This window comes from Callorhinchus milii, unplaced genomic scaffold, assembly GCF_018977255.1.
Source record: "Callorhinchus milii isolate IMCB2004 unplaced genomic scaffold, IMCB_Cmil_1.0 Scaffold2, whole genome shotgun sequence".
Taxonomy (NCBI): domain Eukaryota; kingdom Metazoa; phylum Chordata; class Chondrichthyes; order Chimaeriformes; family Callorhinchidae; genus Callorhinchus; species Callorhinchus milii.
Window position 1 is genome coordinate 57,038,838 of NW_024704743.1, and position 23,986 is coordinate 57,062,823.

At 40.9% G+C, this 23,986-nt stretch overlaps 2 protein-coding genes and 1 long non-coding RNA gene across 4 annotated transcripts in view; 1 reads left to right on the top strand and 2 right to left on the bottom strand.

The window, feature by feature from the left end:
- Nucleotides 1–2,298: 2,298 nt before the first annotated feature.
- Nucleotides 2,299–7,752, bottom strand: arl4aa (ADP-ribosylation factor-like 4aa). 2 transcript variants are annotated; one of them, XM_007899714.2, is made up of 2 exons: nucleotides 7,594–7,752; nucleotides 2,299–5,745 (listed from the first exon to the last, which is right to left on the bottom strand). In XM_007899714.2, the coding sequence occupies exon 2, from the start codon at nucleotides 5,623–5,625 to the stop codon at nucleotides 5,023–5,025; it is 603 nt and encodes a 200-aa protein (XP_007897905.1). In that variant the 5' UTR covers nucleotides 5,626–5,745; nucleotides 7,594–7,752; the 3' UTR covers nucleotides 2,299–5,022. The 2 variants fall into 2 exon arrangements, with proteins under 2 accessions (XP_007897905.1, XP_007897906.1); XM_007899715.2 differs by lacking the exon at nucleotides 7,594–7,752 and adding an exon at nucleotides 6,909–6,983.
- A 6,599-nt stretch (nucleotides 7,753–14,351) lies between these two features.
- Nucleotides 14,352–15,863, top strand: LOC103182644. Its single transcript, XR_488338.2, has 3 exons — nucleotides 14,352–14,377; nucleotides 15,242–15,404; nucleotides 15,804–15,863. It is a non-coding gene; the product is annotated as an uncharacterized LOC103182644 (long non-coding RNA).
- A 5,375-nt stretch (nucleotides 15,864–21,238) lies between these two features.
- Nucleotides 21,239–23,986, bottom strand: part of scin (scinderin) — a 60,006-nt gene continuing 57,258 nt past the window's right edge. Inside the window, exons 15-16 of the mRNA XM_007899717.2 lie at nucleotides 23,368–23,428; nucleotides 21,239–21,643 (exon numbers count right to left, since the gene is read on the bottom strand). Of these exons, the coding sequence (XP_007897908.1) occupies nucleotides 21,471–21,643; nucleotides 23,368–23,428 (234 nt within the window). The 3' untranslated portion in view covers nucleotides 21,239–21,470. The remainder of the gene's footprint in view (nucleotides 21,644–23,367; nucleotides 23,429–23,986) is intronic.

Consider the following 23,986-nt stretch of genomic DNA (forward strand, 5'->3'; position numbering starts at 1 on the left):
CTCTCACCACCCCAGCTCGGGCTCCCAGTCATCTTTGCAATGCAATGTGAAAAGGGCTAAATAATCGTAAACTTGTTATAATTTAAGACATACCGTAGAATGATAAAGTGAAACATTATATTGAGCGATATGGAGATAGAGATGAAAGGGATTAAAAGATCTGCAGTGACCTCATCAAATAGAGGCTCTATAGATGTATTGCTGCTCCCATTAAGTCGAAAACTAGTTTGAAATGTTACATCAATGTGTGGTTATGACTTGATTTTTTCAGTCATGAAAGAATGCTTGCATCTTTTATTGAATAACAACCCATCTTGGCAAGTATTACGTGAATGGGAGTATTTTCCAACCAATTCAGCACAATCAACATTTAATCAATACAAGGCAGATACATTTCATTTTCAGCTGTAAATTGAATGTTAATTTATCAACTTCAGGAAATATCAATCCTGAAAAATGGGGAAAGTGGTAGAAAAAAATAAGCATCTAATATCAAACATGGCAATATACCGTAATAACTGACTACTATACTTTAACAACTTCCATTTATATTTTATGCTTCGCGTGTTAGTGCTTAACAGTAGCAGAGCTCAACGTCAAGCTGGGGAAGCAACAATAGGCATGGTCAAAGGGGAAAGTCTTCAGGTGTAAGGAGGGTACAAGGCGGAGGGGTTGAGGCAGAGCTCCAGTTTCAGGGACCAGTGGCTGAAAGCACCGCTATTGATTGTGGGAGGGTCAGAAGGACATGTAGAAGACTGGAGTAGGAGCAGATAGTGGAAAGGGGTGTAAGCAGGTCAGAGAAGTGCATGGTGCAAGCGCATGGATTGATTTGTAAGCCATTGTGAGAATCTTAGTTTATCCATTCTGCAATAGGGAGCCAGTGGAACATGGCAAGGACTGGGCTGAGTTTGGTACCAGTGAGAACCTTATCTTCAATGTCAGACAACATATTGATTTCTCAGGGAGTGGATTTGAATATATTGTACCCTAAAACTGTTTCAAATATTTTCCTGGAAAAAAAGTTTTAAAAAGAGCATATTATTTGCACACAGGACACTTTTAACTGCCTGAATTTTAGCTAAAGCTTCAACAAAAGTGAAGCATTTGAGATTCAAAGTATATTTATTTCAGAAGGGTCATTATTGCACCAAAGTTATAGTTAATTTCTTCCAGCAGCTAAACATATAGTTGGATGCAAATACATCAAACTGTATCATCAAATGTGCATAATAAGCATGTACTAGATATAATTTTAGCTGTGCCAGACTTCCAAGCATATGACATCAGGCACAAGTTCCCAGTCAGTGTTATTAGTCTATTTTGCTGGAGACGGTGCTATTTCTGTGCAATCATTAATTTTAGACCAGACTGCCATACTATAGCACTTAACATAGGACAACCATACTATAGATTCAAGAAACTCTGGTTGGACCACCCACATGTAACACATTTAAAAGATTCATGTGAAGATGTGATCATTTAAGCTATAATTACAGCAAATGTTTACTGTCAGGTAAGAGCAGCAACTTTATCAAGCGGTATACAGCAAACATTGGGCAGCGGCAAACCAGATTCAATATGATGATGTAAAAACTCCAGATGGCATTTGTTGAAAATCTATCACCTAAACTCATTACTACCAGCTCATTGATTCAAGTTTTTTTTCATAATGTGTTGTCTCTCACCATCTTTGTTGGATACAATGGGAATTTGCATCTCATCAAATAGAAATAGATCCAGGCAGTCAGTTGGGAAATAAGACATTTGACTGGTGTCCACAGGCTTATATTACAATGCAACACTGTACCAAAAAAGTCTACAGAAACTCACTGAATTCAGTCCACAAGTCAGAGCATTTAATTTATACTCACCATAAACTCAATATAGCTTTCAGTAATACAGTAGAAACTGTCAATGCACAGTGCAAGATATGTTTATCTCCATCTTTTAATTGTGCTTCTCCATTACTATTCTACTGATGAGAATCACATGTAATAGCACTGGCAGAGATTTAGTCAAGAGATACGCATAATCTAGTTTCTCCTTCATATTATGTGGGGTTTGCATTATTCTATAGTCTATTAATTGATAGTTCTACTATCTGATGAGATGCATTTTACAAGTGAGAAGGCGAGTTTTTACTTTTACCCATTTGCAGCTTGTGATATAAAACGTTGCAAATTCCAACAGATTAAAATGCACAGAAGTTTAGAAGCTGCTGCCAAAACAAACTGGACTCTTCATCCTTTGCAATTGTTGCCAAAGCATTTACTGGAAATGGATTAAAAACAGACACAATTTATGCAGAGTTGTGTTTATTAAGGTTCAACAAATCCCTAACATATAAATATAAAGATTCTCAAAACAGTGACAATGATGCCACTAGTGCAGGTGGTAAACACGAAGCTGACCAATATAGTTCCATTAGAAGTCATTGGATTTTCTTCAAAACCAATCCATTAAAAAAAGTTTACACAATGCTGTTGGGATTTTCAAAGATTAACACTAAAGTGCATTTCTTCAGATCACTGTACAATTCAAATATTTGAGCAGATATTTACAAAGAATGAAAATTGTACAGCAACAAATATTGACACCCAGTCTTAGCACTTAAAAGAAGAGCTCTTGTTGCCCCACAAGGTCTTTGGAGCTAGAAATTCGACATATTATAATAGAATGTTTTTCTGTTAAAGATAAGACTTCAAAGGGCAAGTCGATTGGTCTGCATTTTCATGTTTGGAGGATGATCAGGGTTCAATCGGGACTGCCTTTTTGAATTGCCAACTACGATAGAAGTGAACAGTTCTATTTAACTTGTAACTTGAACAAGATCCTGTAAAGTTCTGCTTAACTCGCTTCTGAGCTCTGAAAGGCAGAATTACTGTTTTAGAGTACTGTCCAGGTTTCTACTTGTGTGTAAATGAACATGTTTTATTTAGTCTTCCTCAGTAGTATTTAGATGAACTTAATCGCCCCTCCCACCCAACCCAGGTTTTCAAATCTGTGAGGGTGTTGGTGCAGGAAAGGAGGGTGAAGCAGGAAGTATGGAACACAAAGGCTCCATGACATCATAGCTTTGCTCATGTTGCACCTTAGAAAATAGTTTACAGTATTATGCACGGATGTCTAGGAAAGTGTATCTGATTAGACCATGTAATATTATTCTTTGCCTTTAAGGTGGAGATGGCATGGAAGGAAACAGAAACCCATCCCACATCCTCACTAAAAAGTATCCACAATGGTCATGTGTCCCCTTCCTTAGGGTCAATTACATATTGGCAGAAAATAACTCAATCTACAGAAGTCATATCTTTTGACTGTTTTAAACTAATGACCACTTTCCCCCTATGCCTTTCTTTTAGTTACAATGTAAAGAGCACCATCAACATTCGAAAATCAGGCGATTGTTGGCATAGTGTTAAATCATATCTTTACAAACACACTGTATACCTTTCCAACTTATTCATACACAGAATGACAATTAAACCACAAATTTCAGTTAAAAAAACTTGCACTGGATACTGCAGTTATAAAATTATTCTTTGTACTGGTCTTTGTAGTCTTACATGTCATTTTTGCAAGATCATTCAAACAAAGCAGCCAAGTTTAATATAAATCTGAGATTGTTTTATGGAGTTTTGAAGGTTTTACAAATTTGTGCACACATCTCTGCATTATACTAAATCATATCAATACAATCTGTTTGGTTCTTAGTGGACTCTATGTAGTGGTACCATCCTATACCGTGCCACAACGGGGCAAGCCTGATTTTCAGCTGGAATAAGTATGTCAATACATTGCCCCCAACTCCTCGTTACAGACACCACCCATCACTCGGGCTACTTCTATCTTACATAAAGACTATCAGATCTACTGACTTTCACAATGTTCTAGCTTTTTTAAATGATAGGATATATTTTTTCCACATGGAGCTATAAAAAGATTGCAGCCACTGCCTCTTCTGCTACAATTTTTGTCAAAAGTTGCCATAACAAGAATGAATGCTGGATGATGTGGATTTTAGTTGGCAACAATTAAATCTAATATGTGTGGACAAAGAAGGCATTATCTAGTTGTTTTGCCAATATTACCTTACAGTGTATAGTCTGTACTAAAGCCCATTTTGCTCATGTCAACTAGTTACTTAACACTGTTTGAAAATGAGGGTTCACAGCTAATTAATGAGATCAGTAAAAAGGACAGACTAGAACATGTGATTCTACACTCCTCTATCTACAAATAAAAATTGTCTGCAATATGTAAGTTTCAAGGTCAGTTTAACACGGCGGTTCCATGTTTGCCCTCAATCAGAGATCACCAGTCATGACACTGCACGTTGTCCACTGAGGTAATAGATTCAATGCAGGCCAACAACCATGATATTAAATGGAGTACTAATTGCCTGTCTCCTTATTTAATATCAGCTGTATCCCTGTAGCCTTCATTAACTTATCAGTAAAGGACACAAAAACAAGAGCAATTTCCATATTACGCCATTACAGAAAAGTATATAATCTCTTCAAACTATACAATCTATAGCAGCCATTTCTTCCAACTACAGTACTATTGGGAAATATGCCTTGTATTGCAATGGTTCTCATGCATATTTTGGTGCCCAACTGACCTAAAAATAACAAATGTTTTACTGTAACAGGTTTTTGAGGCCTTAAAAAAGGGACACATATGGCTTACATAATACACACTTAAAATAACAGAACATTGTAAGAAGGCTAAAGGGTATGAAACAAAATACTAAATCAGTTGAACTTTAAATATAGTTTGGTGAGTCAAACTATAAAAAAGATGTCACCAGTTTTATGCTGGTATAACTTTTCTTCATAAATCATATCCACCTCCTCCACCAACCCATCCACTTTGATCTCAAAAGCACATTGTGCCTTACGTCTCACTAGTTGTACATTTTTTTTAAAACGCAAATCTTTTTGTCAAAAGTATTACAGACCAGAGTAGAAATAGCTTGGCTCTTAAAAATACTAAGAATTGTCAGCTGCCTTTGGAAACTCATCTCTTCTTTTTCTGCTGCTTCAACATCTTCCTCCTCTTTATGATCATTTCATACAGTTTTTCCAGTCCCTCTCTAAGCCCATCACCTATGATGGCACACGTAGGTTGGAGATGCCATGGGGTGGAGGAACCCAATTCATTTAATGCTAACAGTTTTTCCACTTCAGAAAGAGAAAGGCAGTTCCTTAAATCCTGTTTGTTTGCAATCAAAAGCACAGGCACACCTTGGTTCTCGGAGATCCTTGTTATTTTATGCAATTCAGTTTTGGCTTCTTCCATTCTTTCAACATCCACCGAGTCAACCACAAAGACGATGCCATCGGTGCAGCGAGTGTAAGATTTCCAAAGTGGTCTCAGCTTCTCCTGACCACCAACATCCCAAAAGTGGAAAGTCACAGCTTTTGAGTTGCCTAAAGTCACTTTGATCTTTTCTGTATTAAATCCTTTTGTTGGTACAGTGTTGACAAATTCATTAAATTGTAATCTGTACAAAACTGTTGTTTTGCCAGCGCAGTCTAGGCCCAGAATAGCAATGTGGAGAGATTGGAAAGAAGGGAAGTTTGACAAAATAGGAGTTTGATCTGAGAGTCCATTACCCATCTCGTACTTAAGAGGTAAAAATGCAGATGTCCACACTGAAACACGTTTCAATATTTCAGAAGATTGCTGATCATCCCAGTCTGGCAACTTTGAAGATCCACTGAAGGTTAGCTATATCACCTGGATAAACATAGAATTAAAACATACATTATGCACAATTACACACAATGTAGAGAGCATGAAATCATATTAAGAAAAACAGCTTACATATAAGTTAGTTAGTGTGCAACTATACAGTGATAATCAGACTTGAAAGCTCCATAACAGTAACGTCAAATTAACAAATTGTTTGACCATCTTGCGATTTTTGGAGAAAGTACTAAAAAATAGTTTGCTCCAATTGTGAGATACAGCACTGAAGCTATCCTGTATATAATAATAATAGGCTAATTATTTAAGAAATGGGATTGGTTCCCAAATGCAGTTTGGGCTACTGTTGGGATTCTTACCCCAAGTGATCTATCAGGCCAGAGAACAAAATCACAAGGCGGATCTCCATTCATTACCCTAAATCGATGAGTGTTGTTGAGCAGTTATTTAAAATGCCTGAATCAGCAAAGCGTGCAAATACGATACCGTCCTATGTACCGTACCGACCGCTTTCCTCACAAAGCACCGCACAGTTGAGTATAAACAACGCCATATCGTTGGTAAAGCTCTTAATTACATCCACCTCCCACAACACTAGGATTATTATTATTATATTCCAATTAAAACGGTGCAGGAAACGTGAAAATATCCAAACACTTCTGTGCAACTTTTGCACTGCAGCATATTATTTATATTATTATCACAATGGTTACAGTCTGATCAATAAACTGCCACACCGCGACGGGGAAGCTGCAGAAATCCATCCATTGGAAACATACTGTAGCTCCAAACGCCATCCGCAGAAACATTTGCTCAGGTTCTTGCAAATCCCTCTCCCTGAGGCTAAAAGCAGTAAAACAATCTCGCTCTTGCTCTTTTTGTTATTGAGAGACCTGAGTTCAATTCCAGGCAGAGGGCGAAACCTTGGGCAAGTTTCCTTACTCCACACAGAGCCTAATAATAATCCCTCCAAAACCAACAACAATAATAAATTGGTCATTTTCAATCCACGACTGTTTGTGGGACATTGCTGTGCACAATTGGCTGCCGCGTTCGCCCACAAATATACAGTCAATTCACTCTACAGTGTGTTCTGTGAAGCGCTTTGGGACGTCCTCCCGACGTGAAAAGCGCTATATCAAATGCAAGGATTATTATTATATTCTTTATTATTATTATTGCGCCCAACTTACCCCCTCCTCCTTCCTTGCATATAAACTGCATTTAAACCCACCCTCCCGGAGTCTGCTCCGGGCAGGTCAGGTCAGGTCGGTGCTGCATCACGACCTCCGTCGGTGCCGCGCGGTAGATAACAAGTTTGTGCACACGACGTGGGTTCAAAGTTACACGTACGATTCAACAAGTTGTGGGCTCGGCAGCGCAGCCCCGGAGCCCTCTACACACGGACCCCCCGCCGCCACCCTCCCGGCACTTTAAAACCACGGGCGAGGAAGAAATGTGAACAAGTGCGCGGCTCAGGAGGGGCTCCGGCTCGGGGGGGGGGGGCTCGGGGGGGGGGGGGGCTCCGGCTCGGGGGGGGGGGGGGCTCCGGCTACGGGCAACTGCCAGCTCGGGAGACAGACCCAGAGCAAAGAGAAACACAGTCACTAATCTGACTATCTCGAGACAGAGGAAAGGAAACATTTATATACATAAACACGTAAAACTGTATACCATATATCTTTCTATATATACATATACATTACACACACCTATGTACATAGGTCTGTATGTATCTAACTACACACACACACACACAGAGCGAGAGGGTGAACCCTATGTACAATCACCAACTTCCCAAACCAGAATCTGCCAATGAGATAAATCAATTGACGTTACGACCGCCCGACATGAACCCCGACACTGAAGGGCACTCACCAGCATCGCGGTTCACCGTGACGAGTGCAGCAGAGCCGAGTCCCCATAGCGAGAGAGAGAGAGAGAGAGGCGTCAATGCAGCGACAGAGACACACACAACTCAACACTGAGACCCGGAGAGCGCGGCCACTGCGTCATTCAGAGCCGCCCTCCCACTGCTGCTGCGGACCCCACCCATTGGCTCCACCCACACAACCGTCCATTGGCTCCCCACAGAAGCCCCGCCCATTGGCTCCCCCTCCAGCCCCGCCCATTGAACTGCATCGCCTGCCAATCACCTCCGCTTGCCCCGCCCCCCCCCCCCGCACCCCATCACCGGGAGACGGCGTCCATTCAGCGTCACCACGTGAAGATGAGGATTAAAGCGAAGTCAAAGGGAGCGCTCCACAGCCCTCACTCGCTTTGATCCGAATTAATCGCACAGACCCGGACCCGTCGGCAAACGTCGGGCGGCTGGGCAGCAAAATAGACAAGATATCCCTACCAGCGGACAAGGTCAATGTTTGCCGGGAGGGAGCGCAGGCTGACGGCAGCAGGTGTGAAGCTGAGACTGTCAGCGGATCAACGGCGACCCCGCGCGGCGGCGCATCACTACCTCCCCCCCCCTCGCGGGATCTGCTCGTCTGATTGGCTGGCGTCTGATTGGCTGGCGTCTGATTGGCGGGTGGGGGCGGGGGATTTGATTCAAAATTCAAACCAGCGTCAGCGCGAGGCCGCGGGTAACCGCCACCAGGTCAATTAGACCCTCCCCCACCCCCCCCCTCCCCCACCCACCCCCCCTTCCCCCACCATAGGCTTGTAGTAATAATAAATGATAATATCACCAAATTAAAAGAAAACAATGAATTTGAACCCGCAAATCCTCGCAGCGCCTTGGGACGTCCTCCTGACGTGAAAGGCGCTTTATAAATGGAATCTTGTTGTTGTTGTTGTTGTTGTTTTTCCCTCTTCCTACAGACCTTTTCTTACACAGTTTCAAAAGCACTGGCCTAAATAGGCCCGGGCTGCACCGGAGCCAGCACATGGTAACGGGCCACTTTGGGGCGAATATTCGGTAAATTGGGCTGTGAATGTAAGCGCAGAGAGACTCCGCCCAGGGTGAAGGCCGCTATATAAATGCAAATGTTGTTTTATTTTCTAACGAAGCCACATGAGTTGCTGCCGCCCTGAGCTGAGCTCTGGCCTCCTGCACCTCCCCCGATGGGTGTCCAGGGCTTTGGGATGTACTTCTGACATGAAGGGTGCTGTGTAAATATAAATGTGCAATTTAATTCATTAATAAATAAATGAATAATTATCCTTGCATTTGATATAGCGCTTTTCACATCATCTCGACGTCTCAAAGCGCTTCACAGAATAGGCTGTAAAGTGAATTGACTGTATATTTTTGTGCTGTATAAATGTTTATTATGTCTACTCCCCTGGCGAGGTATCCCCTAATTTTACCATCTGTCATGTCCGCTCCTCAGTTTTCAAAATTATTTTTAGTGTCCCATGACGCTATTCAAAAAGAGAAAAAAGTTTTTTTTTTCCTCCCCCTATCAAGATCCCTCCAGATATATGTATTATTCACTCGTGGCTCTTTGTGGGACCGTGCTGAGTATAAATTGCCACAATTTGCTGTCGGGTTTGCCTAGAAATAAACCGTCTCTACATTGGATAGCGATTATCTGTGAATCGCTTTGAGACGTTTCAACCTTAAAGATGCAATATCATATTGCAGAGATTATTATTATTGAATATCTCTTTGAAGTTGCCCCTTAATTCTCCCCACATTTGTGAAAAAAGACCTAAATTTTCAAGTCTCCGAAACTTAAATTTACATGGATACATCCACAAATTGTCAGTGTTCTGTTAGCTGGTATCTGAATCCCAGTGAAGTGATTAGCAAGAAGGAAATTGAGGTCCTACTGTGATCAGAAATAAAAATGAGCTACGGATTGTTATTGCATCTCTATGTAGGTCACCAGTAAATTGAATGAACATTGGAATGTGTGAATTAGAAAATACTGAATACAGATTGCACACAGACCAGTTTCATCTTTCTCTTTCCTCGTACCAATTCTTATCACTTTTGCTTTAACTTTCAACGGAGTGAATTCATTATTCTAAATGCGTTTCTGCACGACCACTCCTTAAGTTACAAGAATTTTCAATCAATGTAGGAAGTTGTCTTCAGGCATGATTTTCATTGCGTTAAATAAAACTGGTGGCAATCAATTGCACTTGCTGTGTTCAGCTGGGGTAGAGAGAGCTCTTCAGGGACATTGGTACCTTGCCCATACTCTTCATTTGACAGTTCATCAACAGTCCTATTTTGAGGTGCACCAAAATTTGGAGACTCCTGCTATAAAATTGAATTGGTGTTTTATTTTATAACTTTCTTTTTCTAGAAATAATGATTTTCTCCCAACAAAGGACACAATGTAAAAACATGTGCTTGTTATTATTATACTCCCCAAACCTATTTTATATTTATCTTAAGGTCTTTGGCATGCTACCCCAAGTGTAGTGTGCTATATAAATGTAAGTTGTTGTTATCTCTTATTTTTCCTATATACCCTGTACCTGGAGCTTAATAGGTGGTTGAAGTGAACGTATATGGTCATTGTTTGAAGGTTGGTAAATTTACAGACTTTGGCAGCGTGACTTTATAATGGGTTCATCCTATCATAAGTTTAAACTGTCAATATCAGTACATTTTCATAGCAGCACAAGGAATAAAATGCAATGCCATGTCAAGGACTGTAAATTTATGATTAGATTTGCCAAGACAAGAGGACAAGGGTTCAAGTTTGTGAAGGACAATTTTAGGACAGACAACATGAAAGTAATCAGCAGCTGTAATGCATTACGAAAAAGGGTAATTGAGGCTAGGACAGTCAACTCATTTAAGAAATAAATTGATGCTGTAATCGGAGGAGGGTGGCTTGAGTTTTCTGGAAGAATGACATCAAAATGGGATTGAGTTCTTCACCTGTACCTCTTTTGTGTCCTTGTGATAGGACCTTTGGAGAAATTGTTTTTGGACAACATTGCTGCTGAAATAGTTGCTCTGTTTAAATGCTGCAGCTGTTGTAATTTTGAAATGGATTTTAAATTATTTTATAGATGGTATCATTGGGTGTTTACAGTACAGAAAGAGGCCATTCGTTCAATGATGTCTGGACAGGTGCCAGCTACCTCACTGACTACCCCTTGGGACGTGAAAGGTGCTATACAAATGTAATCTTGTTGAAGTTACCTGTTATAATCTCATATTTAGTTACTGTCACAAATTTACAATTGTCTGATTTAACCTTTTATCGAATGAACTCAGCTCCACCGGACTTCACTCCTTCCAAGCTTATTTTGTGTCTTGCACTGTTAATTTAGGCACAAGCAATCATGCTCAGACTAACCCTGGCCGACAATAAAGCACCAGGAAATGGCTCTTCAGTCTCTACAAAATAGCGATGAAAATAGAAGTCCATTTTCTGTAGATCTTAGAATAACTTGTGGAAGACTGGCTTCAAAGTTCGGGCTGTCTAATAACTTGCTAATTTCTTGCTGATCTAAAATGCTACATAAATATAACAAAAAATGACACTTGTAATAGCGCCTTTCACGTTGGGAGGTGTCCCAAGGCGCTGGACAGTCAGTGTTTCGGACCCAAGCTGGTGGTTGGAATTGGGGGAAGGTGTAGGGCAGGAGGGAAGGGATCGAAAGCACGGTCGAAGAGGAGGGTCTTGAGATGAGGAGGGTCTTGAAGGAGGCAAAGGAGGGGGCAAGGTAGAGGGACTGTGGGATGGAGTTCCGGAGGGTGGGGCAGGCAAGACGGGGGGAGGTGAAGCAGTCTAGAGCCTGCTGAACGGAGTGAGCAGGCAGGATAGTAGGGGTTTAGGTGGTTACAGAGGTAGGGGGGAGTGAGGCCATGGAGGGCTTTGAAGATGAGGGCCAGGATCTTGAACTGTATCCTCTGTGTGATGGGAAGCCAGTGGAGTCAGGTGAAGATGGGGGTGATAGGGTCACAAAGCCTAGTGGGGGAGAGGACACGGGCTGCAGAGTTCTGGATGATCTGCAGCCTGTGGAGGGAGGAGTTAGGGAGGCCAACAAGCAAGGAATTTGCATAGTTAAGCCGGGATGTTCTGAATGCGTGTATGAGGGTTTAGGCGACGTGTGGTGTAAGACAGTGGTGGAGCTGGATGATGTTGCGGAGTTGGGGAAAGTCAGTGTGTCATGCCACGGATGTGGGGTAGAAAGGATAGTTGAGGGTCAAACAAGACCCCAAGGTTCTGGACTGGCTTAGCAAGGTGGAGTGTGCAACCATGGATGGCGATCCACTGTCAGCGCCTGAGGTGTGGAGACGCTGACGTGAGCTGAATGTCCTGTTTTGTGGAGTATCACTCTATGTCAGTGGTGGCCAACCTTTTTGGTCAGCAAACAAAACAAATGTTCTTGATTGAATATTTCTTGATTTATGCCATAAATATTCAATCAAGTTAAAAATGGAAACAAAGCATTGATTTAAAACAGACACTACTGTGAATGTTCAGTGGGCCCTTTCTTTCCACCTCTGGCTCAACAGCTCCAAAAGTAGTAAGTAAAAAATTATTAATCAAACATAGAAAAAAACGAAAAGTTTACGGTACTTTTTCTACACAAAATCACAAGATTGGTTTGGATGAAGAAGGCCTTGAAGAAATTCGATCTCATCCTCCCAGAACACTCATCCTATTGTCCCATCAAACTGCTTTTTAAATGAGTCCAATATTCTGGCATCTGCCACCCTTCCTGGCAACCTGTTCCAGTCGTGGATTACTCTGAGTAAAGAAAAGCTTCCTGGTATCTGTTCTGAAATTTGCATTTACAACTCAAACTATGTCCTCCTGTTATACTGTTTTGTCACACACTAATGTACTGATCTGGGTTTACTTTTTCAATCCAATTAAAGTAACATGTTATATGCCTACAGGAAACAATAAGAGGATCAGGTTTGTAATAATAATAATACTTGCATTTGATGTAGCACCTTATCACATCATCAAGATGTCTCAAAGCGCGTCACACTATAAAGTATGGCAATTGTATATTTTGTGGGCAAAAGGTTTCTTTCTGTCTTCCTTTTCTTTTTCCTCATTTAGACTTCCTGTCTTGTTTGACCCTGAACTGTCCTTTCTCCCCCACATCTGCGCCATGACTGGCATTGCCTACCAACACCTCTGCAACATTACCAGACTCTGCCACTGCCTCACCCCTCAGGCTGCCGAAACCCTCGCTTACGCATTCATCACCTCAAGGCTCGATTATGGGAACTCCCTCCTCATCGGCGTTCCCAACTCTTCCCTTCACAAACTGCAGATCATCCAAAACTCTGCAACTCGTGTACTCTCACGCACCAGGCTCCGCGACCCCATCACTCCCACCCTCGCCCGACTCCACTGGCTCCCCATCCCCCAGAGGATCGAGTTCAAGATCCTTGTCCTCACCTTTAAGGCCATCCATGGCCTTGTCCCCTCCTACCTTTCTGACCTGCTGACTCCCTACCAACCTGCCCGCTTCCTCCATTCAGCCGGCTCCGGCCTGCTCCATGTCTCCTGCCCGACCCACCCTACCATCGGTGGCCGGGGTTTCAGCCTCTCTGCCCCCGCACTCTGGAACTGCATCCCACAGTTCCTTTGCCTCGGTTCTTCCCTCCAATCCTTCAAGACCGATCTCAAGACCCTTCTCTTTGACCGTGCCTTTGGTCTCCCTCCCACCTCGCTGACTTCCCTCACCTCTACACCACCCCTCCCCCATACTCGGCCCTCAACAGCTGACTGTTCAGCGCTTTGGGACGTCCTCCCGACGTGAAAGGCGCTCTATAAATGTAATTTTGTTGTTGTTGTTGTTCCTCTTCTCTCTTTTCAAAGGCCTCTCCAGATAAACAATGGGGGAGGTGAGTGTTTGCCCACACTAGGCTAAACTCTGATCTAAATGAATGATTTTAATTAATTCAAGTTTCGGGGAAATTTGGGAGTCAAAGGACTCATTCAATTTGAAATGTGAAACAAATTTGGCTATTGTGTTTGAACAATGACCATGGAGTACCTTTAAGGCTTTAGCAGATTAACAGGGGAGTGTGTGGAATTAGTGTGAAAAAAGACAATAAAATGTCCTTCCTAGGTTCCATATCCATGTTGTTACTTGATCGCAGCTGGTTATCAACAATCAGCTTCTACACCTCAATTTACCTCTTGATCACCACCCAGAAACTTCTGCTGGGTATGTATGCTTGTGTATAGATGTCAGATGAAGATGCAAATACTTCCTCTCCTACGTATGATCGAATAGTCTGCCAATGTTGCCAAGACTCATGAATGAATAGGGGCCAATTGGCATCTGTACCCCCGTAGAAGGAAACAATAACCAAATACTGTCAGTAGAGGAAGAGAGAATCTTGTGAGAGGTCACACTTAGGTGTTGTGAATCGCAGATCATGCATGCTTCTAAAAAAAAGGTAATAATAATAATCCTTGCATTTGATATAGTGCTTTTCACATCATCTAGACGTCTCAAAGCGCTTGACAGAATGTACTGTAAAAAGGGAATTGCCTGTATAATTGTGGGCGAAACATGGCAGCCAATTGCGCACAGCAGTGTCCCACAAACAGTCGTCGATTGAAGTGACCGATTTATTATTTTTTTCTTGAGGAATTATTAGATGTGTGGAGAAAGGAAGCTTGCCCAAGGTTTTGCCCTGCTGGGAATCAAACCCAGGTCTCTCAGATGAGTGCTCTAACCCTGAGCTACAGGACTCCACTAGGTAGATATTTCATTTCAATAGTTTGTATTTTGTTTGAGCTCCTATAAAGATGTTTACTACTAATAATTTGATCAGTTGGGTTGGCTATTCCACAACATTTTTAAACTGTGGTAATGATATTCTGCAGTTTGTAATTTAACAAATATGTAGGGAAACCAAAGGGAATAGATAAACCAATGGCATTTCTATAATATTAAAAAAAGAGCATGCCCACTCTAACACTGTGTTGGATTTTTTTTATATCTTTTCGATTCGATTGCTTAACTAGCTGGATCCTTACAGGGCTCTGTGGAACAATCCTGAAAATGGGCTACTTTAAATTATGATTGCTTGAAAAAGGAATTACGGTACAGTGTATGAAACTCAAATGAAGGTTGCTGACCCAAATTTAATTTAGATGAAATATCTCTCAATGTGCTTAACATTCATGGTAGAGAGAAGGGAGAGTTTGGGATGTTGATCAAAATATAGTCAAAATGATTTACATCAAATGTGATGTTCCTTAAAGGGATTTCAAAGTCAGGACAAGGATCTTGAAATCAATCTGCTGAGGTACTGGGAACCAATTGAGCCTGATAAGAACTGGAGTGATGGGTCTATGCAGTTTTGTGTGGGAATGAATAGGGATTGAAAAATTTTGGATGATTGTGGAGGATCAAGCTCCAACTCGTCAAGTGATGAATTAGGATTTCAGTAAAAGAAGGGATGAGATAAGGGAATAAGTGGACAGCAGACACATTTGGGTTAGCAACCTTCATTCATTCCCTTTTCCCGAGTTATCTTCCCCTTTAAAGAATGTACACATGTAATAATACACTTTATGATCTTTCATTCTATAAAATTCAAAATGTATAATTTCTTCAGACAGATCAATATCTTCAAAACTGTTCAAATACTTGACTATGAAGATAATGGCAATGTTGGACAATATCCATAAGTTTACAGACAGGATTTTTGGCTTACAAAGTATTTTTTAAAAAACTCTTTTGAATGGTTCAGTCGAATTGGAGACAAACGTAATGTACAAGTAAGATATTTTCATTGGAAGTTTTATTTATAGTTTGTGAAAAGCTTGTTTGCATCACATTGCCCTGCATTTTTGCAAAGGGCAAATGTTGCAATACTATCACAATGTAGAATTATTACTGTATAATCAGATTTTATTATCTTAACTGTAAAATAATGTCTTTTTTAATATGTTCATCTGTTAGATTTCCCTTAATAATGTAGAATGACATGCACTACTTGCTTTGGTTCATCGTGAATGTGTTTGTTTCCATTGTGGTTAATATGATTATGCAGGATTGAATCGCAGGAGGAAGTTGCATTAGTCACAAAAACCCATTTTGTAAAATGATAATTTAATGAAACCGACAGCTGTTGTACAGAATGATCTCTATGTGTTAACCTTTTTTTCCCTTCACAGCTATTTTTCACCAAAGAGACAAGTACTTGAAAGAAAGGGCTTGATTTCAATGAAGACACCAGATTAAATAGATGTTCTCAACAATGAAGTCCAAGAAGTCATGTCCATGACATCGAGTGATTGTGGAGTTCACCTACCGCTTAGCAGGGTATTCGGTTTTTGAGGTTTTAGTTGACTAAAAACGTATTAACTAACAGTCAAAGCTATAGTCTACGAACTGTAAGTCCAACACAGGCCTGGTGATTCGATTTCTCGTTTCCTGTGCTGAATGTACTTATTCATAGCCGGCATGCAGTTCAATGACTGGTGTTGCTTATTAATGCTTTACTTAAGTAGCCATTCTTCATGTATGAGCCTAGACATTGTCAGTGGCCTATTCAATTGAAATATTATAATGTTTGCATTTGATAAAGCACCTTATCACGTCAGCGAGATGTCTCAAAGCGCTTGATAGGACTTCACTGTGAAGTATAGTGTATAGTAAACTGTTAAGTAACTCCAAGACGCTGTCCAGCAAGAAGGGCACTATATAAATGCAAGTTGTTGTTGTTATAGGCAAATGTGCAACCAATTGTGTACAGCAATATTCCACAAACATTTATGAATTTAGTGACCGGTTTATTTGGTGGCTGGTAGAAACTCCCTTTTTTTTCAAATGGTGTAATGGGATCTTTAACATCCATCTGAATATCAAAGTGAAGCTAAGATTAATTTAGAGGAGTCAGGCGAAGAAACCCTGGTGGGGTTCAGTTTGAATCCCTGGGGAGTCATGATTTGTCATTGTCCACCATTCCTTCTTTTACTAACCCTCTGCCTCTTATCTCTGAAACAGTTTTCTATCCATGATATAATATTGCCTTCAACTCCACGTGCCTTACTTTTAGCAAATAACCTTTAAGGTAGCACTTTATCAACTGCTTTTTGAAAATTGATTTTCTCCCTTTATTACCTCTGTCCAAGAACTCTGTTAGATTTGTGAGACATGATGTACCCTTCACAAACCCATGTTGATTCTTCCTGAGCTTCCTGATCCTGCATATTTATCTGGGTGCCCAGTTACTCTGTCTTTGTAAAATTCATAGGCCTAAAGTCAGTTGCTTTATCTCTTCCTCTCTTCATGAATAATGGAGTTACATTATTTAGAATGCAAGGATTCATCTCTATCCTGTAATCCTTTGATACAATTCCTGAATCGATTTGGAACTTTGGAAAATAATAATTAAATCCTCTACATCCTCTATGCCTTATTTCATTTGGAAATGACCTACTCTCAAGCTAGCTTCCTACAGTTCTTAAACGGCTTCCACATTTTCCAAATTTCTGCATCATCTTAAATTTTACAATAATGGACTGAAGGTTCTTATCCTTCTGGCGTGGGAGTTGTTAATGTAAATGGGTTCTCCTCGGTGTTAAGATGACTCCATGGCGTCCCCCATCACACCAGTCTTTGCCAGGTTGCACTGGCTCCCAATTACCAAACGGATCGACTTCAAGATCCTCTCACTCGTTTTAATCCTTCATTCCCTCGCACCTCCCTTCTTATCTGATTTGCTCACCCCCCCACTCTACCACCCGCTGCCTCTGCTAAACCGGCTCCGGCCTCTTGTTCATCCCTCTCCCCCTTCACTCCACTATCGGTGGCCGTGCTTTCAGCTACTACAATCCGAAGCTCTGGAATTTAGAGCTAGGTGGACCTCAATTTGGACCTTAATCCCTCCGCCTTGACCCCGCCCTCCACTTTCAAATCCCATCTAAAGACCGTTTTTGATCATGCTTACAGTCACCTACCTGCTCCCTGTTCCCCTGGCTCGGGATCAGACTCCGACACTGTCAAGTGCTCCAGGATGCTACTCCACGTGAAGTGCGCTATATAAATGCAAGTTGTTGTTGTAGTGGTGAAATCTGAGATCATCAAGTCTTGGCTCTTAATTTATGTTAAGTCCCTCCAGGGAGAGAATATGCATTCCATTCCAGACGAAGGGAATTTCCGCGTATGCGTGGCAGGCATATCTGTAACTCTTATATGGGTTGGATACTCTTTTAGATTGGTGGTGGATTTGCATGTGTCTCAGACACCTGACCAAAATGAAGGCCGATGGCTAAGACCAGGTGGGTATCAGGCTTTTGGGGTTTTTAGTCACAATGATGTAATTTATTAACTTGTGATTCTGTCACCCTCCTATCCCTACCCTCCCTGCCCTCCACCCCTCCTGATCCCAACCACCAGCTTGGGTCCAAATCCCTAACTGTCCTGTGCTTTGGGACTTCCTCCTAATGTGAAAGGTGTTATACAAATGTAATTTGTTGTTGCCTTTCAAATCAAATCTGGTCTTTCCTTACCTCTGCCACATTGCCCGTCTCTGACAATACATCACTCCACAAGCTGCCGAAACCCTTGTCCACACCTTCGTCACCACTTGGCTGGACTACTCAAATGCCCTCCTCGTCAGTCTCCCCTCCTCCACTATTCACAAAATTCAACTCATCCAAAACTCCGATGCCCGCATTCTCACCCACACTAAACTCTGAACCCCGATTACCCCAGTCCTTGCCAAACTCCACTGGCTCCCTGTCAGATGAAAAATAATACTGTATTTATGTATGATTTAGTGAGAATACTATTCACAGATACCAGGTTAGATAGTACAGAATGTGACAGGTTTATTTAGAAAACAGCCTGCCCTTGAGGGACAATTTGCTGATTGCAGTATACAATGGAGTCCTGTAGCTCAGTGGTTAGAGCACTCGCTTTGTAAGCGAGAGACCTGAGTTCAATTCCAGGCAGAGGGCGAAACCTTGGGCAAGTTTCCTTACTCCACACTCCTAATAATAATCCCTCCAAAAAAAAACAATAATAAATTGGTCATTTTCAATCTACGACTGTTTGTGGGACATTGCTGTGCGCAATTGGCTGCCGCGTTTGCCCACAAATATACAGTCAATTCACTTTACAGTGTGTTCTGTGAAGCGCTTTGGGACGTCCTCCCGACGTGAAAAGCGCTATATCAAATGCAAGGATTATTATTATTATTATTACAATGGCAAATGATTGATCTGATCATCCACTTTAAACAGTGAAAGAGGGAGCAGAATCAAGTATCATAATCACTCTGAAAAGGTGTCATATGCCCTCTCGACTCTCTTCCCCCTCCTCGCTCCCTCCCTTCCCTCCCCTCACCCTGACCATTTCCCCCCTCCTCGCTCCCTCCCTTCCCTCCCCTCACCCTGACCATTCCCCCCTGCTCTGGTCATGACCCAACTGTGCAGCGCCTTGGGACGTCCTCCTGACGTGAAAGGCGCTTATAAATGGAATCTTGTTGTTGTTGTTGTTGTCATGATGACTTAGTGATACAAGGCAGAAATTGTACCAAAATATATTTCTCAGTATATGATATAGCTGGTGGAAGTTTCAGGCCCACTAATTGTACTGAAGTTGGGGAGGGTGTGGTGTCTCTACCCAATGTTTACAGTCCTTTTGTAAGGAACTAGACTGTCATTTCTATAATCCAGACCATGGATCCAGCTGTATATTCTGTTGCTGCCAGCAGCTGGAATATAGGAGCACACTGTAGATCAAAAAACGGAAACACTGCTCATAACTAAGTGAGGAGACTACATCAACACTATTTAAGTAAGCAATACATTTGCAGATGTTCCTAAATGTTTTCCTGGTATTAATTAGTATGAGGAATGTGTTAAATAATCCTGGAAATTCAGCCCTTGTATGTATAAATATTGTTTACTAATTTTGGAATTTGCCTCTTTTAAAAACTGTGTAATTTACATGTGAAATAGATACCTCACATGACTCATTTAATACATTTGTAATTTACCGCTGACGTATGATTTCATTGCAATTGTTTAATCTATTGATATTTATCTTTCTGCTTTGCTTTGCACAGTGACTAGCTTCATAAGTGATTTGGGATGTAGTATATAAGAATAGATCTTACATATATCTTGATGTAATGCATAACATTACATATTAACCAAAGTGATTCTTTCATCTGATGTGCAATTTAATTGCCAATCTCTCTTGCGAATATCTCTTACATCCTCTTAGAGTTCCTCATAGTCAGACCACAGATCCATACTTTGTTGATGTGAAAGTGAATGCCCAACTGGTATAAGCCACCACCAAAATATCATCACTGCTACTTGAGCTCTTTCAGTGACAAATCACAGGTATTTGATTATTGAGCGATGCTTCCACTTCTTGGATGTGCAAAGCTTGAGCAACATCTTCTTACCTCTCTGGATACCAATAAAGCTGGATTCCAAACTCTGGCTATATTCACAACCTGGGCTCCAGGTAACACCTTCCAGCAGCTGTTGGCCCAAGCCTCAGTTTCCTCATCAGTTGTCTGATGGACATCTGCCTTTAGTATGACAGGAGGACCTTTACAGCACAGTTTGTGCCAGAAATCTTAATGTTTCCAAGGTGCTAGAGATACAAAACTCTGCCACCCTTACCAGGCTTCACAACACCATCACCCCAGTTCTTGCCGTCTCCACTGTTGCAGAATGGATTGTTTTCAAGATCTTCACTCTCACTTTCAAATCTCTTCACTCCTTGGCACCTCCCTACCGCTCTGATCTGCTCACACCACACTCCAGTACCTACATTTTAACTCAGCTGGCTCGGGTATTCTGTACATCCCTCGCCCTCTCCACCATTGGAAGCTGTGCTTTCAACCACTATGCCCCGAATCTCTTGAACTCTTTCCTTGCTTCAATCCCTCAGTCTTGCCCTCTCTTTGCCAACAACAAATTACATTTGTAAAGTGCCTTTCACGTCGGGAGGACGTCCCAAGGTGCTGGACAGTCAGGAATTTGCCAGTCTTCAAATCACACCTGAAGACTTCCTCTTTGACCGTGCCTTCAGCCACCTTCCCTCTCTTTCTCGCTTGGTGTTAAACCACAAGCACTCTGTTAAGCACTCTAAGACGCTACTCATGTGAATGATGTTATATAAATTATTGTTGTAGAGGTCCAATACTTTGACCCAGGCTTATTCAGCACCATCTGGAGTCCAGTAGCTCAGTAGTTAGAGCACTCGCCTCGCAAACGAGAGACCTGGGTTTGATTCCCGGCAGGGCGAAATATTGGGCAAGTTTCCTTACTCTACATGCCTCTGTTTAACTAGCGGTAAGTAGGAACCCCATTGTTAGTCGATTGGCGGATCACTTTTATGGAGGTAATAATTCCTTCAAAAAATTATAATAATAAATTGGTCACTTAAACAACTATATTCCAGATGCTACCTTGTGTGAAGGATACTATGTAAATGCAAGTTATTGTTTTTAATATACAAGAACATTAGCTCATTTTATTTGTACTGACAATGAAGGGAACTTTTAGATGACAATGCATAATCTAACTTTGATACTTATAGTCTACATGACACTACTGATAGAATTAAAATTGTATGCTTATTGTTGCTTTATTACCTTTATTATTTAAACCCCATTACAAATTACAAATGTTACATGAGTCAAAAAAAGCCAAATAACATGATACCAGCAGATGTTTTAAAGCATGATGTGAATGCGTTACATTTGAATCAGGCAGAAATTTTAAATTGCAATTTGGACATATTTAGTATAATAAATGTTTGCTTTTGGAAAGTTATGTCAAGTTATAGTTTTTATGGGACCTGGTTAGTTTCTATGCCACTTTCAGTGAAGCCATAGCTATCTTTGTGGGATCCCCAGTCCATTTGCTTGGGTCCCAACCAAGAAACCAGCCTGTGAATGTTGGGGGTTCATATCCCTGTTTAATTATGATGATTGGAGTTCCTCCGTCTCTTCCGGATGGATCTGTTTCAATGTACTGTTTTGCTGTTAGGAAAATAAAATAGTTTACTGTTATACATTGTGTGGCAAGTAGTATAAATGTTGCTTTGCTTCTATTGTCTATTATGCTGGCCTTAATGAAAGTGAGAGAAGGTACAACACTCATCCCAGGAAACATCCGAGTAAATCTCCTCTGCCCTGGCATCCTTCCTAAAATGGGATGATCAAAACTGGAAACAATACATTATCTGTGGTCTAAAACAACAATTTATTCAATTTAAACATCACTTTTTTAATATATTGTATATTCTATATCCCTATTTATTGAATACAAGATCCCATTAGCTTTCTTCATAGATGTGTCCATCTGTATCCCCATCCGTAACAATTTATGTATGTTAACCCCTAGATTTCTCTGCTTTTTAAAAAAAAATATGCTACCATTTAGCATATACATGCCCTGTTTTTTGCTGAACCTGCAACAGTATTCTAGCTACTCTGAATTTTGTCCACTGCTCACCCTGAGACATTTTAAGTATTCCACTTCTGCCGATGAATTTAAGTCTTATTAGTTGGCTCTCATTGAAAAAGGCAAGTTTGCTCTTTCAAATTGGAGGTAGGATTTGCTGCTGTATGATAAATACCTTTCACAACAATACAGTAGCATCTTATAATTCCAGACTTAGAGCTTCAGCTCTTTAGGGTTGATTATCATTCCCCTCTTCCTTAAACTGTTTCTGTTTGGTGTAACAAATTTCTTAAAATAAGATGTAGATGGCAACACTAGTAACTGAGACACAACCATTAGCCATCAATACACTTAAGTACTGTGTTTCAGCTCCATTTGACTGTTGTTCCCTGGACAGAAAAAAAATAATTTGTTATGATTGTGTCTAGTTTTCATTTCACTTTATCGCCTCCTCTATCTTTTGGAGCGAGAGGTATTTCCACAAGGAACTTAATGTGAAGCTGATATTGTTCTTAGTGAGTCTAGGACCCTGCTGTTCAATATAATTTTTTTTGTCCGCCTCAAAAGATGTTACAGCTCCACACATGTCGCTGAATGCTATGAAATTATCTTAACTCAATGTTGTATGTGCATTTATCTTTGACATGCTTTTTATTAAGTAGTTTGCATAAACTAAAAGAATTTATTGAGATTATTAAACATGTTAACCAAGTAATAATTTATTTAATTCATACTGGGGAATTAATTTTTTTTATGAATTCCTCTAATGGTTTATAGATTAAGAGATGTTGTCCATCCTGTGTGCACCACTAAACCATGCAGACGGGTAGGTTGCATTTTCAAATCCCATTTATATCATGCTCGCTGATCTCAGTTGGAGTCAAGGGCATTGCACTTGGCTTTCAGCAACCGACAGATCAATCTGTTGTTTTGACCCTGTCTGCTCTCCATAGATCTCTTCTGGTAACGGGTGTGGGTGAACCAGGTCAGGGCCTGGCTTCACTCTAATTAGCTGCTTTGAGCCCCATTCACATGAGTTAGTTAAATATTAACCTGTCAACACTCACTGTCAAGGTTTACATGTGAATAATTGTTACTTGGACAATGTACTGGAGGGTGCACAACAGTTGGGGAATTGCAGCTGAATACAAGGATAAAAACAAGGGGCTTGGTCAGTTGAACCCTTTTGACACTGGTCAATGCTTTAATGAACATAACTTTTGATAAATAGGATTTGCACCGTAATATTAATTCTTAGATATTCACTGCTGTACATAATAGAGGAAAGATGGTTACATACCTTTCTTTATTGATTCCTTTCTCTCCACTTCATTAGCCTCATTGCCAATCCAGATGAACACCTAAACATGAAAGTTTTTCTTTAAAAATGATTTTGTGCACCTAGTTAACTGACACTGCCATTATTTTGTTTCATGCTGTTTCAAAAAGAATAACAATTTCCACATACATATTCCATATCTATACCTAGACATAAACAGAACAGGAAAAAACACTTCCTTTATAGCATCTCTGCCTCATTTTCTAATAGGTTTTAGTATTATTCTCAAGTACAGTTGCAATAGAGAGAGGCAAATGAAGCTATAAAGCATTTCACAGTGAATGTATTTCCCAAAGCTCTTTTGATGACTCCAATGGGTAAATGTACTGAGCCATAGAGAACCCAGGTTGTGTTGTTATTTTTTTAGGGGTCAGTCGGGTGTCTGACACATGCTGAAACGCATCACCATGCTTAACAGTATCTAAACCAAGTTGAGATTTCCATACATCCCACTTACACATGGAAATGCCAGAGATAGATTATTGGAATAGAATGCACACTCTCCCTGGAGAGATGCATCCTGCTTACCTAATTCCGAAAAGTATTAGGCGCAGGTTGGCAAGAGCCAAACTTGGGGACC

Coding starts and splice junctions, on each gene's coding strand:
- arl4aa (XM_007899714.2), bottom strand. CDS start 5,625: ATGGGTAATGGACTCTCAGATCAAACTCCTATTTTGTCAAACTTCCCT.